The 18,268-nt window shown below is 52.6% G+C and overlaps 1 protein-coding gene across 1 annotated transcript in view; it reads left to right on the top strand.

The window, feature by feature from the left end:
- The first annotated feature begins 2,573 nt into the window (after positions 1 to 2,573).
- The window catches only part of EPHB1 (EPH receptor B1), an 80,428-nt gene continuing 64,733 nt past the window's right edge, over positions 2,574 to 18,268 (top strand). Inside the window, exon 1 of the mRNA XM_058030882.1 lies at positions 2,574 to 2,699. Coding sequence (XP_057886865.1) covers positions 2,642 to 2,699 — 58 coding nt within the window. The 5' untranslated portion in view covers positions 2,574 to 2,641. The remainder of the gene's footprint in view (positions 2,700 to 18,268) is intronic.

Genomic DNA, 18,268 nt, shown 5'->3' on the forward strand with positions numbered 1-18,268 from the left:
CTGCTTCCCAGCCCTAAGAATTTGGGGTGACCCCTCTAGAGCCTCCCTTGTGGCATGGTTGCTGCTACCAGAGCACAAGGATGGCCTGGTGGGATTCATGTTTGTGCTTCAGCTGCTCCTGTCACAGCCGTTGTGGTGGGGATGAACAGAGACTGGCACAGGCTGTGACCCCTCTGCTCTCAAAAGTGGTTACAAGGGTTTTTTGTGAAGGAAATCTGTGCTGTGCCATATGATAAATCTTGATGCTTCCTTTCACTGGGATCCCAGATCTTCATCCTCCACAAAGGCTTTGGCATCTCCTGAAGCAGCATCTGAGAACAAAGGCAAAGCTGTTAATTAAGACAGAGCTAATTCTGGCAGCCGACTGCCGCCATCTCCATGTGCTGCTGCGGGCTGTGAGCGCTGAGGGCCGGGCCGTGCCCCCGGGCACAGCACCACCCAGAGCCCTCCCTCTGCCGGCTGCTCGTGCTCCCAGCAGGTCTGGCCCCGTGTCCTTCCCTCACAGGGGCCTGCTGGGCACAGCTGGAGCTTGCTGGTAGCCCAGAGGCTGGTTTTGCCTTCTATGGGGTGTTTGTCTCCCACACAGAGCTGGCTCAGAGAGCAAAATAGAGCAAAATGTGCCCAAAACCCCATCAGGGTTTAATGCCCTTGATGTGCCCTCCAAGGGGACGCTGGTGGGCATTGTCTCTGGGGCAGGCGGTGGCAATCCCACTGGGTGTGCAAGGAAGCCCTGTGACAGGATGCTGCCACCTTCTCACTCCCACCCCCAGATGGTACACGGCTTTTTTGGAGATGTGTCCTCCAGGAGAAGCAAAGCCTCGCTGTTGGGAGACTCGGAGCAGGGCTGACAGAACAGAAAACGTTTTGAACAAACACAGCTGGCTTTCACCCAGCGCAGCCAACTCTTTGGCCAGCTGAAAAGAAATCAGAAGAATATTGATGTATTATTCTTTTTTTTTACCCTACAGAAATTGTCAGGCTTTTTTTGGTCAAATGTCAGTTTCTGAATGCAAGGTTTTCAGTTGACAACTATTATTTGGGAGGAAACCCCCCCCCCCCCCCCCAAATGAGGCACTTCTCTGGATAATTCACCGGCTCAGCTCTTCGTCTCTTGTATTTTCAAATGATTAACATTTTTTTGCTTTGCACATCATGAATATTCTATACTTGAGCTGTTACTGAGTTGTGCTAGATCAGATAAATAACATGGTGTTGCTTTTATGGCAGACTGGATAAAGATGCAAATAATACTGACATTTACTTCACAGTTTTCTTTCTGTGATCCTCTGAGTGAGTAAACTGGATTGCTGAGATATTCATGGGAAGGAAATGAAGAAGGGTTGTCAAGATGAAAGCAAATTTCCTTAAAACTTAGCCAGAAGCTTCTTGGCAATTTTTTCAGTTATTTGCTCAGCTGAATAGGAGCTGCTTGCAAATATATTTTGCACAACCGCAAAAGGAAAACTCTTGTTCCCGTGGCACCTCTGACTGTTTTTTGCACGCTCTTTCCCTGAAAAGCTGATGATTTTCCAGCGTTCGGTGTCTCTGCAGGGTTTCTGGTCCCAGCGTGGCGTGCGGCCGTGACCAGAATGAGCCCGTACTGCTTTCCCGAACCCGCGTGTGCTGCTGTCCCCAACCCCGATGTGCTGGGATCCCTGACGGGGCGGGCCAGGCTCAGCTTTGCTGTCGGGTGGGCGGCGGAGCAGCGGCGGATGCTGAGCCCTCCAAGGCTGACCGGGGCGGTGAGCGGGACAGGGCGAGCATCCTCCTGGGTGGTTCCTTGTGGAAGCTGCGGGTGTAGATGGCTCCTGGCTGGGCTGGTGCGTACAGGGCACGGCCCTGGGCTGGCAGTGACGGGGCTGCGGCTGAGGGGCTGAGCATCCCGGCGTCCCCCGAGCCAGGCCGCTGCTGCCGGGTGCCCATGTGGCCGCGGCGGCCGGAGCGATGCCCAGCGAAGGGGGAGCGCGGTGCAGGAGAAGGCAGGAGGCCGAGGGGACCCCGCGTTGTGCCCGACCCCTGCGCCTGCGGTGTCTGAGCCTGAAGGGAGCGGCCACGTTGGGGGCGGCTGGGAACAGGGGCTCTGTCTCTGTGGGGCCGTGAGTTCGCTCCAGATTCCTTTTGGGGGTGAGAGAGGGGAGCGGGATTGCGGCGCTGTGATCTCTCCGATGCGTCCCCGCTGCTGTCGCCGCCCGTCCCGGCTCCGCGGGGTCCGGGTCCGCCCCGTCGCGGGTGCCGCTGAGGGGAGGCACGGCGTGAGGGGCGGCCATGGCCGCCAGGGGGCGCCGTCCCCCTTCGCACGGGCGCTCGCGGAGCGCGGGGGCGTGGCCGAGGCGGGGAGCGGCGCGGGGATTGGCGGGGCTGTGGCGGGGGCGTGGCCGAGCGGGCGCGGGGATTGGCGGGGCGGCGGCGGGGGCGGGGCCGGGCGGCGGCGGGGGCCGGCGGCGGCGTGGCCGCGCGCGCCACTCGCGGCGGCGATGTGACCCGGGCGGGCGGGCAGCGGCACCGGCACCGCCACCGGCCCGTCCCGTCCGCGGCCCCGGCCCGCCCTGCCCCGGAGCCACCCGGCCCGCGGACGCACCCCCCATGCCCGCTCACGGCCGCCCGCCGGTAGCGGCTGACGCCTGCGGGGCCCGAGGAGGCGATGGCTGCGGATCTGGTGGTGCTGCTCTGCCTGGCCGCCGCCGCGGCCGCCGTGGAAGGTGAGCGGCGACCGGGACTACCGGGAGCGAGTGGGATGCTGAGCCGAGGGTCTCTGCGCCGCCCACGACGTCTGCGGCTGGGGAGCAGGCAGGGAGCGACTCCCCCGCCGTAAGGCACGGGTACCGGGCTGGATCCTGGCCCCGTGGTCCCGGCCTCTTGTGCCAGCCCGAGTTCCCCGGCCCGCGGGCGGCACTGGCAGCCCGTGCCCTCGGGAGGGGGGCCGGGGATGGAGGAGAAAACCCGGCCGCATCCGCGTGGGGGGAGCTCCGGCTCGGCTCCCCTTCCCTGCGGAGCCCTGCCCGGCGCCGCGCTGGGGTCACCTCCGAGGTCCCTTCTGGTCCCCGGGGCCGCGGTGGGGCCGTCTTCGGAGTCCCGTCTGGGTCTCCCCTGCTCCGTGGGGCTGCCTCCGGGGGCTGTGGCGGTGCGCGGAGCCGCCTCTGCCCACCCTCCTCCTGCTCGCAGCCCCGGCGGGGGATGGATGCGCCGGGAGCCGTGGGCAGGTGGTCTCCGTGGTCTCCGTTTCTGGGGATGAACTGAGCCCGGGGACGCTTTCCCCGGCCATGGAGTCACGGAGCAGGTGCGTGCTCGTTCTGTCAGCACGGTCCGTGCCACTGCGCTGGGATCTTTTCCCCATCTCCCGCTTGGTCGTGGGGTTTGCTGGGCAGCAGGAAGGTGCCTGCAGCCCAGAGCCAGGCTGCGGGCGGTCGGCCTGGTGGGACAGCCAGCCCAGCCCGCTCCAGCCTTGGTGCCGTGTCGCTGCTCCGTGTCCAGCACGGCTCTTGAAGTATCGCTTCGATTTTTTTTTTTTCTCTTTATTTTGCCGCTGCCACCTTTTTTGCTGGTACAGCAGTAGCTCGCGGCAGGGGCTGCCCAGCGGTGGCTGCGGGCAGGGGACGTGGTGCAGCCCCGGGGTTGTGAGCAGCGACAGGCGGGGTGCGGGAGATGATGCTCGGGGTCTCAAACCTGCCGGGGCTGGGCCCTCCTGGGGGGGTTTAATGTGAGTATGGCTGGAAGCCGGTGGCAGGAGAGTCCGGCTCAGCTCCGGCAGCGAGGAGCTGGTTCGGGAGCTGGAATGCTGCTCCGCTGGGGCTCGGCCGCAGCTCCTCTCCGCTCGCCAGCACGGCTGCCGGATCGCGGCGGGCAGGCCCGCTCCATGCAGCATGCATGGAGCGCTGGCTTTTGGCTGGCACACGTGTTTTCCTTTCGTGTTTGACGGCATCTCTGCGGGAATAGCTGGCGGTGGGAGTGCTGGTGCCATGCCGGAGCGTGATGCAGCGAGCGCGGTTTGCTCGCCGCGCGTGAAGAGGCGAGACCTGTTAGCAGCGCCTGGCTGGCAGCGACAGCGGCTTGAGGCACTGCTGGAATTGCGGCTGCACGGGAGACTTGGGCTCCCTCCTGCTTTGGGGACACTCGTGGGTGTCACCCAGGGTGTTCCCCAGCTTGCCCGGCTCTCCCCGGCAGCACTGGCACAGTCAGTGTCCCTGCCCAGGACCCAACCTGTCGAGGAGTGGTGATATTTCTGCTCTGCTCAGGAAGTTGCTTGGATAGTAAAGTAGTATCCTAGGAGAGATCTCAGATTTCAGGGAAAATTTTGTATGGGGGATTTCTGAGGTAGAGCAATCGAATCCGGTTTGGAGTTCAGGCGAGAGGCTAATGATGTGCTTGTATAAAGAAAATGCCTTTTTATGGGGTTTATTTAAATCCTACTGGATCTCTTGATACAGAGGTTGAATTTGCTAGATTGAAACATGGTTTTCTCTAATGGATCTGAAGCGTGTCGTAGGACCTGCCCTGCGCTGGGGTCTGGCTTTCCCCCGGAGCATCGGCGAGGCTGGATTAGACAGGAGCCCTCTCTGACAGCCACGCTGGTGCCCTGCTCTGCCCTGGGCTGCAGAGGCAGCCGAGCCAGGCATGGCTCCCTGCATCCCAATCAGCCAACCAGACAAAAAGTCTTTTTCCTGTGATGGTGGGGGAGGCGTCTGGGGGTCTGGACCCGGCTGGAGGAGGAGGAGGATGCAGCTGGAGTCAGGGCACGGGCTGCCTCCAAGCCACCCTCGTTGTTCTCCGTAAAACCTTGCTAACTCATTGCCTGTGGCATGCGAACCTGGATGTTATAGAGTCATTACCTGACTTTTTTTATGGTTCCTTGATTTTTTACTAAATCCCGTGGCTTAGCTGACCCTTTTCTGCTGGACGCCTGGACGTTTGTAGTAATTAAAATTTTTTTTTTGTGCCTTGCAACAAAGAGGAAGAAGGATGTGAGAAGATGACAGCACCAAATACCCTGTCTCTCCCACAGCCTGCAATCACTCAGGAGCCGCTCTCGTGCTCTCTCTCGTGTTAGCTGAACCAAATATAATCCATTTAGCATATAGAGAGGGTGGTAATGGGCTGACATTACATGTTTTAACTCGGCTTGGAGCTGTCGGTAGGTCAGATGGGGCTGGTGACCATTTCGGTGCAGCTCCTCCACCTGCTCTGTTTCACCCGCCTGGCCTGCTCGCCTCTCCAGGATCTCCCTGCCTCGCGCCTGCTCTTTTAAAACCCAGGTTTTTCTCTCTGTGCTTGCAGCATCACGGTAAGCAGAGCACGGGAGGGAGGTGAAAAGCTCTGCTTTGGGGCTGGTGAATCCAGCTTAGTTTTCTTGCCCTGCTTATCCACCAGCTTCAGAACTGCTGCCTGGGAGAGGAGCAGGGATGGGGTCTGGCTGGAGAGCGACGTCCCTGGTTCGTGCTCTGTGCTCCATGCTCCATGCCTGCCCTGCTCTGCTCTCCTCCCTGTTGGCTCAGCATGCACACATCTGTTGCAGGCATCCTTTGGGCTTCCTGTGCTTCTGCCAGGCGCCCGAGCGGAGCCTGTGCCGAGCAGGAGCTTCCCTGAGCACCCTGTGGGCTCCCACCTCTGCCCAGCTGCTCCACCCCGCGCGGAGCCCTTCTCAAGGAGAAGCCAGAAATAAGTCTGCAGGAGGGAATTTGCAAGTGCAGGTGGTAACCTTCATGGGAATTTGCGAGTGCTACTGTTCAGCTGTCCGGTTACTCTTGCTTTCTTTGCTCAAACTAACTGAGGGGAAAAAGAAAGTCCTAAGGGGGAACCCTTATTCCTGGCATGATGAGTGAGCCCAGATCTTGTCAGCCTGAAGAGAAGGTGTTTTGTCAAGTCATGGAAAAGGGGCTTGATGTTGCAGGTGCTTATGTTGCCTTTTTTTCATTTTTTCTTTTTTTTTTTGTTTTTTTTTTTTTTTTTTTTTTTGGCTAACTTCCAGTATCTCTGCTCATGGACAAGGTGCAGATTGTGTTTTCCTGTTCTTTTGGATATTGGAGTGCTGCATGTTCTCCTGTGTGTTAAGCATCACTGACTGCTGTGCCGTAAACTGCCAGAGGGTTTGCTAGGTCTCCTCTAACCCATCTTGGGTGCAGCTCCTGACACAACAGGATAGGATAAAACCCTCCCATTGGTCTTAGAAATCAGAAGAAAATACAGATATTGGATGATGAAAGAGGCCAAATATGTTTGTCTGGATCCAGGCTGTGGTGCTGAGTAATAGATGTTTCTAGCAGAGGTGGGTTCTGTGAGCTAAAGAAATGCTCAGATTTGATGAAAAGGGGGAAGTGGTACCTTGGGCAGTGGGTAACTTGATGCTGATCTGGTCAGCACAGTCTCAGAGACCCCAGTGCTGGTGCAGTGGGAGTGCTGTGGCATGAGGCTGATGAGGTGATGCTCAGAGCAAGGCTGAGGCTCCTCTGGTGTGTCCAGCCAGCTCCAGGGGGCTTTTTTATCTCTCCCAGCTGGGGGTACCCCAAGATCAGCACACATGGAAAGAGCTTCCTGCAGGAACCCCAAACTGTGGTGCTTTGTTCCCTCCAAACAGACAGTGTTGGTGTGAGGAGCCATTTAACAGCACAGCAAGGCTGGGTAAATACTTGGGGTTGTGTGATGGAATGCTTTCCCCAAATATTCCCTAAGATTTGAAAGCGCATTTCAATTTGACCTTGTTCTGCTGCAGACAGAGCTATTAAGGGTTGATGCACACAATACCTGGGCAAGGCAAATGTTAAGGTTGGATGTTGGCTGGGTGGCAATTTGGGAAGGAATCTCCTTCTGGAATGGTGGAAGGTTGGAGTGAATGTTGCTTACAGAGGTCCCAGGGTGTGGAAAAGGATGGAGTGATGGCAGAGTAGTGTCAGGAAAGAGCTGGGACCTTGGGTGGTTATGGACCCTGAGCTGGTTATTGCATTGTTCAGCTTTTAGGGGTAAACCCACAGACATTCCAAAAATGAGCAGCTTCAGAGGCTGCCTGGGAGTGTGCAGGGAAGGGAACAGACACACAGCAGGTAGAGGCAGCACAGCCTTTTCCTTAGGGATAATGGGAGCAAGCTCTTGCCCAAATCACCTCCATGGCTTTCCAGATAAGTGGTAAGCATGGATGGGCTCCCTCCTTCCCTGTAAATGTTGCTCACAGCCACAGCTGAGTTTTTGGAGCTCTTTTATTTTGGTCACCATCCATTTTCCCACCAAGTCACATCATGAGAAATAGTGAGAAAAACAGGACACGTGTTTTGTAGGCACGAAAGGATCTGTGCTCTATTTATTTATTTCTCACAACTTTTGAATTATTGAAGTGCATTCAGGGGAGATTAACTTTCCCTGCTCAATATTTATTATTGTTTCATTTCCCTGAAAGTTGGAGCTACAAGAGCTTTGATGAATGGGCTGGAAGGTTCTGTAGTTTCTCTATGGCTAATCTAAATACGTCCGTATCCTTTGCTGAAAAGCTAATTTGTAATTTCCTATGGTAATGCTGCTTAGTGAATTATAATGATACACCAGGGCCTGCTTTTCATCCCAGCCCTCTGTCAGGGGAATAACGCTACCGCTGGAAAACGGTGTGAAACCTGGAAACTGGCCATTAGTCCCCTAAATTTCTGCTCTAATAGCAGGAATGCAGAGAGCCTGTGCACCATCTGGTCTGTTTGCTCACGTTTCTGCCCCCAGGTTGGTTCCAGGCACGGGAGGGGTGCCCTGTGCTGATGCCACGAGCCCTGGGTTTGCGTCAGCCACCGGAGCTGGGCGGTGCGCGCAATCCCTGCTTCTGGAAACCTCTCCCACCACCCCAATTATAACCCAAGTGTTATCAGTCTTCTGAATAATTGAAGAGGCTTTCTGCTGAATATTTAATTACAATAATATTTGGTTAGCAGGGGTTGTTGGGCTCAGTTTGTGCAATTGAGAATTGCTGCAAGAAAGGCTGTTAAAGGAAAATGTTGTTGTCTATGATCATTGATTTATCTTTTTTTTCTTTTTAAGCTAATCAGTTACTTAGTTGAAATTGGTTAATTAGCTCAGCTCCATTAAGATTCTTTGGCATTTAAACTTGATGTTTCTAAATAATTATAGTTTTGCCTGCTAAGCCCACAACCCAGGGTGACCTAATTACTATTAAAGCAAGACGTGCTTTGGTCTGGCTTTAATAAGTTCCTGCTGGGAGCCCCGCAGTGAAAAATCACAGAGGCAACAGTTCAAAGGGGAAGGGGCTTGTGCTGAGCCCTGGACAAGGAAGATGAATGTCCTTCAGCCTCACTTCTTCCAACTTAAACCAGGGATGCTCTTGGTTTGGGAGGAAGGGAGTCCCAGAGCATCCCTTGGTGGACATCTCCATATTGTGCACTTAGGTCACAATGGATGGTCATGGAAAGCAGTTGTTTAGAGGAGGTGAGGGTTAAAATTGGTTCTAGTTAATTGATGAGTGTTTATTTCCTTTTTTTCCTCTTCTCAGTCATTCCCCTTAATAAGCAGACTGAGTCCTTCCTAGGCCTTTCTGGATGGGGGGAGAAAAAAAATGGTATTAAGTTAATCTTGGCAATTTTTAACAGTATTAAGGTTATTTAGGTTATTACTAAGATCTAGTGGAAGTTGTCCCTGCCCATAGCAAGGGGTTGGAACGAGATGATCTTTAAGGTTTCTCCCAACACAAACCATTCTGGGATTCTAGGATTTCATTTATTTATTTGTTTATTTAAAATTTTGAAATATCCAGGCCAAGTAATTAGGCATCAGTGGAGCCTCAGGTATGTGCTCATTAGTTGGTGAAGGAAATGTTTATTATCTGGGGATGCATCCAGTCAGGGTTACTGGTGGTTGGAGCTGATGAAGCTTTATTTTGTTATGCAATGAGTAAAAGTGGAGGGTGGGAATAGGCAAGGGGCTGTGGAAATCCTCACTTCCAGGCTGTTTCCTGCCATCCTTGATGGGGGTTTCATCACTACTTCAAAGGATTGTTTTATGATACTCTCTCCTCAAAAGCCCTTCTCTCATCCCACCTGCTTTTCCAATGCACTGGTACCCAATGTGCCACATTCCCAGCAGCAACTGGGAACCAAGCTTTGGATAATTCAAACCCAACCAGCATTTTCCTTGGATTGCTCCAAGCACAGCCAGGTTTTGGTGTCTTTGCCTGACTATGTATTATTTTTATGAGAGGATGAGCAGCTCAGCCCACTGGATGCTCCCTGCTCCTGGCTCTGCTGTCTCTCAGGAAGCCTCTGAAGTCCTGCAAAGCCCAAGACCTGTTGCACACCCACATCTTTCCTGAGCAGAATTGTATTTACAACAGGGCAAACCCAATGTCTGGGAAGAATGATGTGCAGAAATCCATGATATCAGAAGGCTAATTAATTACTTTACCAGACTATATTATACTATAGCTATTTTACACTGTATGACACTAATAAGAACTATACTAAAGAAAGTTGACACAGCTTGGACCTGACAGGCTAATTAACATAAACAATGTCCACCAGAATCCAATCAAGCAATCCCTTCTGGTAAATAATCTTCCAATAAATTCCACATGTTCAAAAACACAGGAGCAGCAAATAAGAATTGTTTTGCTCATTCTTTTCTCTGCTTCTCTCCATCCAGAGGGCATGTGAGTACCACAGAGCAGGGGGACCCCTTTATTTGTGTGTCCTGGGCAAGTCACCTTCAACTCAGGGTGGAGGGTGCTTCTCGAGCCCCAAAACCTGGGCAGACAGGGCTGCTTTGAGCAGCAGGTTGATGCCCCCCTGTGCTCCCTCGCTGCCATAGGTGACCTGGCAGGTGACACCCAAGATGCAGGGGGCTGTGATGAACTTGGGGGTACCCAGAGCTGCTGTTGGTCACTTGTCTCCTGCTGCTAAAACCACACCGAGGGTGGAGGGATGGAGCAGGGAAGGGCCGTGTTTGAAGTTTTATGGAGGTTTTTCATTTCTTTTTCAGCAATCAGAGGCCAGGGATGGGCCTTTGATTACTGGAGGCCTCCGCTGGCTTCAGCCACTTCCGTAGCTGCGGGGTTGGAGCCGCCTCATTATCATCCTCACTAGGGCCCTGTTGATATGAGGATAATTGCATTTTGCTCAAAAGACATTAAATCACTGTGGAACAGGCAGAGGGATGTGAATTACATCTTCCCCAGGAAAACTGGGAACTCAGCAGAAGAGTTGAAAGGGAAACACTGTCCTCAGGGGGCAGGAGGAGAATGGGGCTGGCTGTGGGGGGCTGCTCTGGGCATTCCCTGCCCTCTGAATGGGGGAAACTGAGAGGGAGACAGCCTGATGTGCTGGAGGCACTCTGGGGCTGACCTTGGTGTTTTCACCAGAAATCTGTAGTTTCTGATTTCCAAATGCCCAAGGGACAGGATGGACGTGTAGGGAGAGAGCACGAGTGGGATGCTCTTGCAGTGCTCCGTTTGATGTTGGCTTTGCTTTTCATTTGAAACAAATGTGTTTGGAAGTAACAAAATTGTCACAATTGTACTGTCAGAAGTGCTTCTTGTAATGGTTTTGACTAGTCCAGGACCTTTCCCTCCCATGATGTGCCCATGGAGCTGGAGAGGCTGCTCCATAGGTGTGTGCCCTCACCACGTGGCCACTCCAACCCTGCTCTTCTGCTGTGATTATTTTTAAAGCAATTTTTATTTAGTCCTGGAAATTATAGGCATGACCTGGCTGCAAGTGAACCTGGAGCACAGAGCTCTTCCCCAGCCTGTGGAGTTTGGCTGAAGCTCCACACAAGTGGGTGAATCTCCTGGCCTTTGCTGCCTGTGCTTTGCTTTTTGACCTGAAATTGCTGGTGGGGATCTAAGATGTTTGAGGCCATCAGACTCTAAACAGAGGCACTGGGAAGTCACATACAATGAGGTTATTGTGACCAGAGATGGACTGTACGGTGGTAATTTCTGGTGCAGTGAAATAAAGGGGGATCAGTTCTGTACTGTGTTTCCTGGGGAGGGGTGTGTGGCTCCTTGAGCCGTGTGCATTGTGCCAGGTAACCTCCCTCTTGCTCAGTCAAGCAGAGAAAAGCAGCAGCTGTGCAGGAATTAAAGGCATCAGTGCCTTTTTCTTTGCACCCAGCTCAGGCTGAGCCCTCCCATGCTCTGTCCATGGGCTGGCAGTGCCCCCTGACCCCTGGATGCTGCAACTAACTCAGTGGAGGGGAGGAGGTGGCTGCTGGGAGCTCTCAGGGCACGAGCTCATTGTGTTCAGCATCCCTCTAGAACTCAGCTTTTATTCTCGTGCCGCGCGTGGGTTATTGCCGCGCTGGCGGCGCTGCTGCGTGCCCACGGCAGGGAGGCTGCTCAGAGCTGCTCAGAGCCATGGAAAGCTGCTCCTTAGCTTCACTGGGCTGTGGCTGAGGCAGGAGGAAAGGGGCTGCTTGGAGAAGGACGCTCCCTCCAGCCCTGCTTTGTGTGCCAGCGCTGGGCTCTGCTTGCCAGGGCTGAGGAAATCCCTGCTTTTGTATGGTTGGCTCCTTAGCTTGTGGGAAGATGGTCTGGCTGCCTCCCACCAGTGGGAACCACTTGGCAGCATCCCTAAAAACAGTCCAGCTGCCTCCCACCAGTGGGAACCACTCAGCAGCATCCCCAAAAGTGGTCTGCCTGCCTCCTGTTAGTGGGATGCACTCACATCATCCCCAGGAGAATCTTTTGTTAGTAAGTCCCTCCAGCTCCCTGGTGAGAGGGCTTTGGGAGTGATGGGTGGGTGCCTACCTTAGCCTGTGTTTTGATAACTCTTGTGTTTTCCCACTCTGGACCCCTCCTCACTGACCTATGTGGTCACTCCCATCCCCTGAGCCACCAGCCCAGTAGATTTTTGGGGGTGGTTTGCAGCAAGGCACGTTTTTATTTTGTTCTTTAAAGCTTTGCAGCATTCAGGGGAAACTGGGATGTCTTTGAACCATTTAAAGTATTCCTAATAGGTTACCTTGAAAGCTTTCTGCAGTCTTGAATGAATCAAAGTGCAAATGTTTATAATGCAACACCCACACAGGCTGGGAGAGGAATTTTATTAAGGCAGGAGAGTCAGAAAACAATAATAATAAAACATGTTTTATGAAGTTGGTGAGAAACTTATAAACTAGGTGGAGTTTTACAGCAGATGAATTTGATACAAGTTGTAAATTTGAATTCCCAGGCTGGTCCTCAGGTCCTGCTCTTTATTACCTGAAATAACATTCTCCACTTTTAATAGCTGGCTGCGGCGGAGCGAGCGCGGTTTTATCTTTCTAAATGATCCACCGTGCGTGTCTTATAATCAAACCTCTGCCCATCCTCAGGGTTCCAGCCCTTTCCTTCAGCAGCCAATTAGCAAATTGCTGCTCTTTGCTTTGCTGTTAGGAATCCTTCAATATATCCCTATGTCTGGATTACTGACATTTTTTTTCCAGCAGAAACCACTTTATCTTCTGATAAGAGAATGTTTTGTTAATACATCAGCAAAAAGGGATGGAAAGATGCTCTTGATGGATCAGTGTTTTGCAGTATCAGCCTGCTATGTTTCCCTGCTCCTGGCACTGCTGGGAGGGATGGGGGCATTTGCCAGAGCATCTTTGTGAGGGGACTGGTGGCCTTTTGAGGTGTTTGGTGTCTCTTCCCATTTTTCTTTCCCATTTTGCCCTGAGAATCCCCCCTTTTCCCAACAGATTCCTTGTGGTGCAATGCAGGGACCAGCAAGGTGTCAGGCCACGAGGTGGCTCTGTCCATGTTCCAGGGGTGGCCTCCCAAGGGTGGCATGTGTTGAGTTCCTGACTCCCCTCGGTTCCATCAGCCCCTCCGTGTCACTTGGCTCTTAGCAGCTGTACCTGAGGAAAGGGTATAAAAATGGTTTCTCAGTCCCCTGTCCTGTCTGTGCAAACACCAGCAGATTATTCCTCTTGAAAAATAAGTGATTACTTAAGTAAAGCATTCGAGCTAATGGCCAGATTATTCCCTTTAAAATGGGAAAGTAATTAGGGATGTTTTTTAAATAGGCTTCCCACCCTTGGATCTGCTGGGATTAGCTTATGTGGGTGTGTAAATATTTAGTTTCCAAGGACTGGGGTTTTTTTTTCCCTTTCTTTTTTTCTCCTCCTCCCCTTCCTTGAAGTAACAGCGGTGATAAGCAATAGAAATGAGGCAGCAACTGTTCTTGTATGCTTTCCCTAGCATCCAAAATATAATTGGAATTAAAGATGATCCTAAAAGGAAAACAAAATTGAGGTTCTGCTGGTGTGATGCGCCAGAGGTTTCCTCTGTGTGTGTGTGGAATTGAAGAGAAGTCATTGGGTGCTGGGATGTTTGGGATGATGGAGAACAAGTTCAACCCTGAGTAGGAGCAGTGGGTGAGCATGGTGGGCTTGATTGGATTTTCTTCCCATGGCTGCCTGCTAGCTGGAGGGAATTTTTGATCTTGTTTCCCTTTGTCGAGGTCTGTCTTTGACATCCAAACAATTTAGACTTTGTGCAAGACCAAGGCGCTTTGATGTTTGGCTTCAAAACCGCTTCTTGTTTTGAAACTTGTTGCAGTGCTTGCAATGTGTTGGTGAAGCTGGGAAGGGGAGCAAAAAGAAGCTGAAAGCAGAAGCAAAATATGCAATTAGATGCAAAAGTGGTTTTAAGTGAATGATGTGATGGAGTTGCAGATTAAAGGAACAGTTGGAACCAGTCATTCACACAGCTCTCTTCAAGGTCTGCATCCCTGGAGACTCCTGCAGCTGAGGAGCACCTTGCCAAGCCAGAGGAGGCCAGATATTGCATTCCCCCCATCCATGCAATGGATAAATCCCAAGCCCTAGTGAGCCACCAGAAGAAAACCTGGCTCAGAAGAAAAGCTGCACGGCCCCAAAGTTGGAGCTGTCATTGATGTGCCTTGTGGCTTTGGTCCCGTCCCGCTGCTGGGAGGTGCTTAGCAGATACTTCTGGGCCATCGTGCTTCAAATCTTCATGCACCCGTCATTTTTCTTTCTGGCAGGGATTATTGATTGCAAGCATTAACCTGGAGCTGCTTTCAGGTGCCTCAGTCATTTTTTAAAGGCTGCATTTGTACTGTTCAGCTTTTTTTGGCAATTTGGGACTTTTTGTTTGCTTGCCTGCCTGCTGGAAAGTCTTCAGAGGTTGTTTAGGAGGCGAGGGGAGCCTGTAGATCCAGATTTTTTTTGTTGTTATTATTATTATTATTATATATTATTATAATTAAAACATATTTTTAGCAGCTGAAATTCAAACCCGTCTGGGTATTTATACAGCAAGATGTTTTGGATGAGGAATAGGCCAAGAGAGTCACGTGGTTGGGGCCAATGTGAAACAAAAGAATCCATTTATTATCCAGGCAGGAAATTTGTTCCTCGGGATGTTGTAGCTGCAGACATAATGATTTCATTTCCTCTGGTTCACCCAGATTAATGGCTTGTGCTCTTTTGTTTGTGTGCCTGTGTTATTCCTGCAGCCCGGCTTCCCCTCCCGCTCTGTGCCGGCGTGTGCGAACATGTGTGCGAGTGCCCTGGGCGAGCAGGGGGCACGGGGGTCCCCAGCCTGCAGCAGGATGCCTGGGATGCTGGGGTGGGATGCTGGGAGAGCTGAGCAGAGCCCCAGGGACCACCTGGGGAACCCTTCCTGGCAGTGATGGATGACGTGTCTGGGGGTCTTCTCCTGCTGCATCTGTGGGGTTTTTCTCCTGCTTACATTTCTGGGGATCTTCTCCTGCCCTGGTCACCAGAGCAGTGAGAGGTGTTTTCCTGTGAAGGTGTGATGGGATGAGTGAGATGAAGAATTTTAGAGAAGTACAAATGTTAAACTTGAGGAAGGTGTGAGAGCAGTGTGTCTTCTCCACAGCTGCACTCCAGGATATTTGTAGGTGTTGGGTACTTGGTGGGAAACCCAAACCTTTGCAGGCTCCCAGACATCAGGCTGTGAAACAGCCTCTTTCCCCAGGGAGCTGTGCTGATGCACAGGGATGCAGGAGTTGGCCACATGGCTATGTGTGAGCAGCTTCTTCCTGGCTGTGTGAGTTGGCCTTTCATTCCTGGTCTCAGCCCTCACAGGACCACTGGCCATCTGGGTAGTCCTGTGAGGGCTGAGACCCTTATACTCCGTCCTTGATAAAAACCACGCAGACCCATCTTTGTGGACACTCCCAAGATTAGCAGCAGCCTTAATCACTCCCTTTCTCTCCTTCTGAGTGTTTGCCTTTCAAAAATGATGTGATGGGGAAATGGTGCCTTTGTGTTGCTGTTGTCTGGTGGTCCTTGTGGGGTTTTGGCAAAGAACTTTTAATTTACTGTGTGCAGCATGACCCAGTCTTCTGTTCTGGATTGATCTGGAGCAAACTCGTGGAGTTGTAAGCACTCATTTGTGATGAGGCAGCTCATCACAGGTGAGCCTAGAATCCACCTGGAGAAGGATTGGTGACTGTCTTGCTGCCCCTGTGCCTGGCTCTTCCTCCTTCCCTTCTTTGGATGTTTCTCCTCTAAAGTAGGGGAGGAGAGTTTCTTCCACTTCTTTTGGAGGAGGTTTTCTAGCAGGGACATAACTTGCTGAAGGAAAGCCCTCTTGGCCATCAAGGTGCTTGTGCCACTCCTGCTGCCATCCATCTGGGGCCTTGGTGCACTGATCCCATCTTGGACACGTGTTGCTCCTTCTTGCTTTTGTCCTCCTGAGCTTTTGTGCCATGAGGGCTGCAAGCCCACTATTCAAACACTGCAGATGAGGGGAATGGGAAGCTGGTACCCTGTCAAGCCCAGGGTGCTTTCTTCCCACCTGCCTGCCCTCCCAAATGGCTCCTGTGTCGCCCAGGTGACAGAGTTTGCGAGGATGTGACAGCTCTGTTGCGCAGAAGATGATGAACAGTAATGAGACCCTGAGCACAATGTGCACTTAAAGTGATTTATTTCAGCAAGGAAACCACAATCAGGGAGGATGGGTCACCGTCATCAGGAGAAGAGGTGGGTATGGAGATGAGCTTCAGGGGAACTTTATCATCAACCAGCAATGCTTTAAAAATGAGCAGAGCTGGTGTTGCATGAAATGGAGCTGTTCTGGCTGTGCCAGGACCATCCCTCACCTGCAGCAGGTCGCAGGCACCTCCTGGGCTCTGGTCAGTGACTGGGCTGCCTGACTGGGGGGCTTCTCCTTGGTTACCTCCTGCAGTTGTGCTGAAGTTTTTTGGTGAGGTGTCACCCGTCTGTAAAGTCAGCATTTGGGCAGGAGGCTGTCCTGAGGAGGAGGGGGAGAACTAATCCCTGAACCGGCTTTGGCGCGGCTCCCGGCACGCAGATGGCCGTCCTCATGCTGGAGCCTTTTCCCAGCTTGCGCAGGCGCTGGGCTGGAGGCAGGGGTGTGCCAGGCAGGCTGCCTGCCAAGTGGCACCTCCTGCCAGCATCCTCCTCTTCCTCCTCCCCTTCCTCACCCCCAGGGCCTGTGGGAGCTGTGCCTGTGCAGCTCAGCTGGGCACTGCAGCTTGCAGGATAAGCTTGGCCTAAGAATGGCGCTGAGCAAAATCTTGTGAAAAGCTTGACTTAGAGTAGTGCTTGTGTTTCTTCCCTTCTCACAGAAGAGGCTCCTGGCACGGAGGGATCCCTGGTGCTGTCTCTGTGCTGGCACGAGCTGGGGGGCAGGCAGCTGTTTGCCCACTGCTTCTGGCACCATTTGGATGATGCACCATGAGCTTACAGCAAAGGGTCCTGAACCCTTGTTGATGAATAGAGTCTTCCAAGGTGATTACAGTTGCTCATTGTTGTTGGTGAATTTAGTCAAGGATTTAACCCAGCCCCACTGGCCTGTGGAGCTGGCACCTTGTGTGAATGGGTGTTTGGAAATCTCAGCAAACACTCACCAGACCAGCTGTGTGTGTACATAGCTAAAGGCGGCTCAGACTGATAGGAAAGATTTTTGGATAGGTTGCAGGATGGTTACAGATCCTGGCTGATGCTTGTTTTGTCTAAATCTAAAAGTGGAGAGGAAGAAGAAGAAGAAAAAAAGGCAAAGCTGGGAGAGCCCAGGACGAGTTTCCAGTGCATTTTGAGAATTCCAGGACATTTGTATGTGGAGCCAGAGCAAAGAACCCAGCAGGGTCTGCTGATGGGTGCTCTGCCCTTTCCAATGGACCGATTGGCTTTGCCACGTCCCTTTTTGTTGGTGGGGATTGAGTGGGTGATGGGCTTCTCCACCAAGGCATTCTCAGGGCTGCAGGCAGAGCCTTCCCCCATCCCATCCGCGTCCTGAGGGAGCTTCCCTGCGCTGCCGGCAGCCGCGTGCTGCTGTGGTGGCACAGATTTATTGCTCTTTGCCTCGTTTGCACTCGGAGCTGACTCCATATGGTGCAGAAGTCGGGGAGATGACGCTCGGCACGGCCGGCGCCGGGCTGGGGGGCGGCGCTTTTGCAGCTTGCTCCGTTTGAGGTTCAATATTTCCACCTCCTCTCCTTGAGGGCTCTGCTCCCGCAGCTGCGGATCGCTCGTCATCCCCAGCGCAGCCAGAGCGTCCCGGTGCGATTCCACACTCACCCTGCTGCTTTCCCTCTTCTCCCCCTGAGATCCCCTGTGCGTGGGTGGACCAGAAATGCTGTTTTTTAGTTCTTACTTACTAGTGAAATTTTTGGCTAGCCCCCCAGAAGGCTTTAGTACGCGTCAGAAGCTGCATTAAAAAAATAGAGGATCAGTGTGGCTGCAGCTGGGCTGTGCTGGGGTGAAAAGTGTTGGTGACTGGGGAAGCACCAAACCCTCGGATGCACTGGGAACAGTTGTGCCTGTGCTAAGCTTAAATCCCCTGGCAGTGCTTGCTCTGAGCAGTCTGTCATGTTTGTGGCTCACGCAGAATTCCTGTGACATTTTAAAATAAGATCTAGTAAATAGGAGCTGGACGGTGCCAGGTGCGGCTCTGGGTGCGAGGGCTCTCCGACAGCTGGGCTGGCATTTCACATTTAGGGCTCCATGAGATGCCTGGTTTTGTAGCAAACGTGAAGCTTTTCTGGAGAACGTGGTCCAAGACAGTGACTCATCCTGAATCTCTAAAGATGTGATAAAGGCGTGTAGGGAAACGCAGGATAAATGTTTTGATTTTTAGAGTTTTCCTCACAGGCGGTGCTACCCTTGAGTAAGGCAAAATAAATCCAGCGGGGAAGGAGAGCTGTGGGTAAAGGCAGGGACAGGTCTGGCACAGGAATTCACCAAAGCTCAGTGCACCCACTGTACTCCAGCACTGGAAGTTGGCTTTGGAGTCAAGCATGTGCCCCTGTAAGATATATGTGAGCCTGCTGCTTGGGAGATCCCCTGCAATCCCATG

This window comes from Melospiza georgiana, chromosome 10 (genome assembly GCF_028018845.1).
Source record: "Melospiza georgiana isolate bMelGeo1 chromosome 10, bMelGeo1.pri, whole genome shotgun sequence".
NCBI classification, from domain to species: Eukaryota; Metazoa; Chordata; class Aves; order Passeriformes; family Passerellidae; genus Melospiza; species Melospiza georgiana.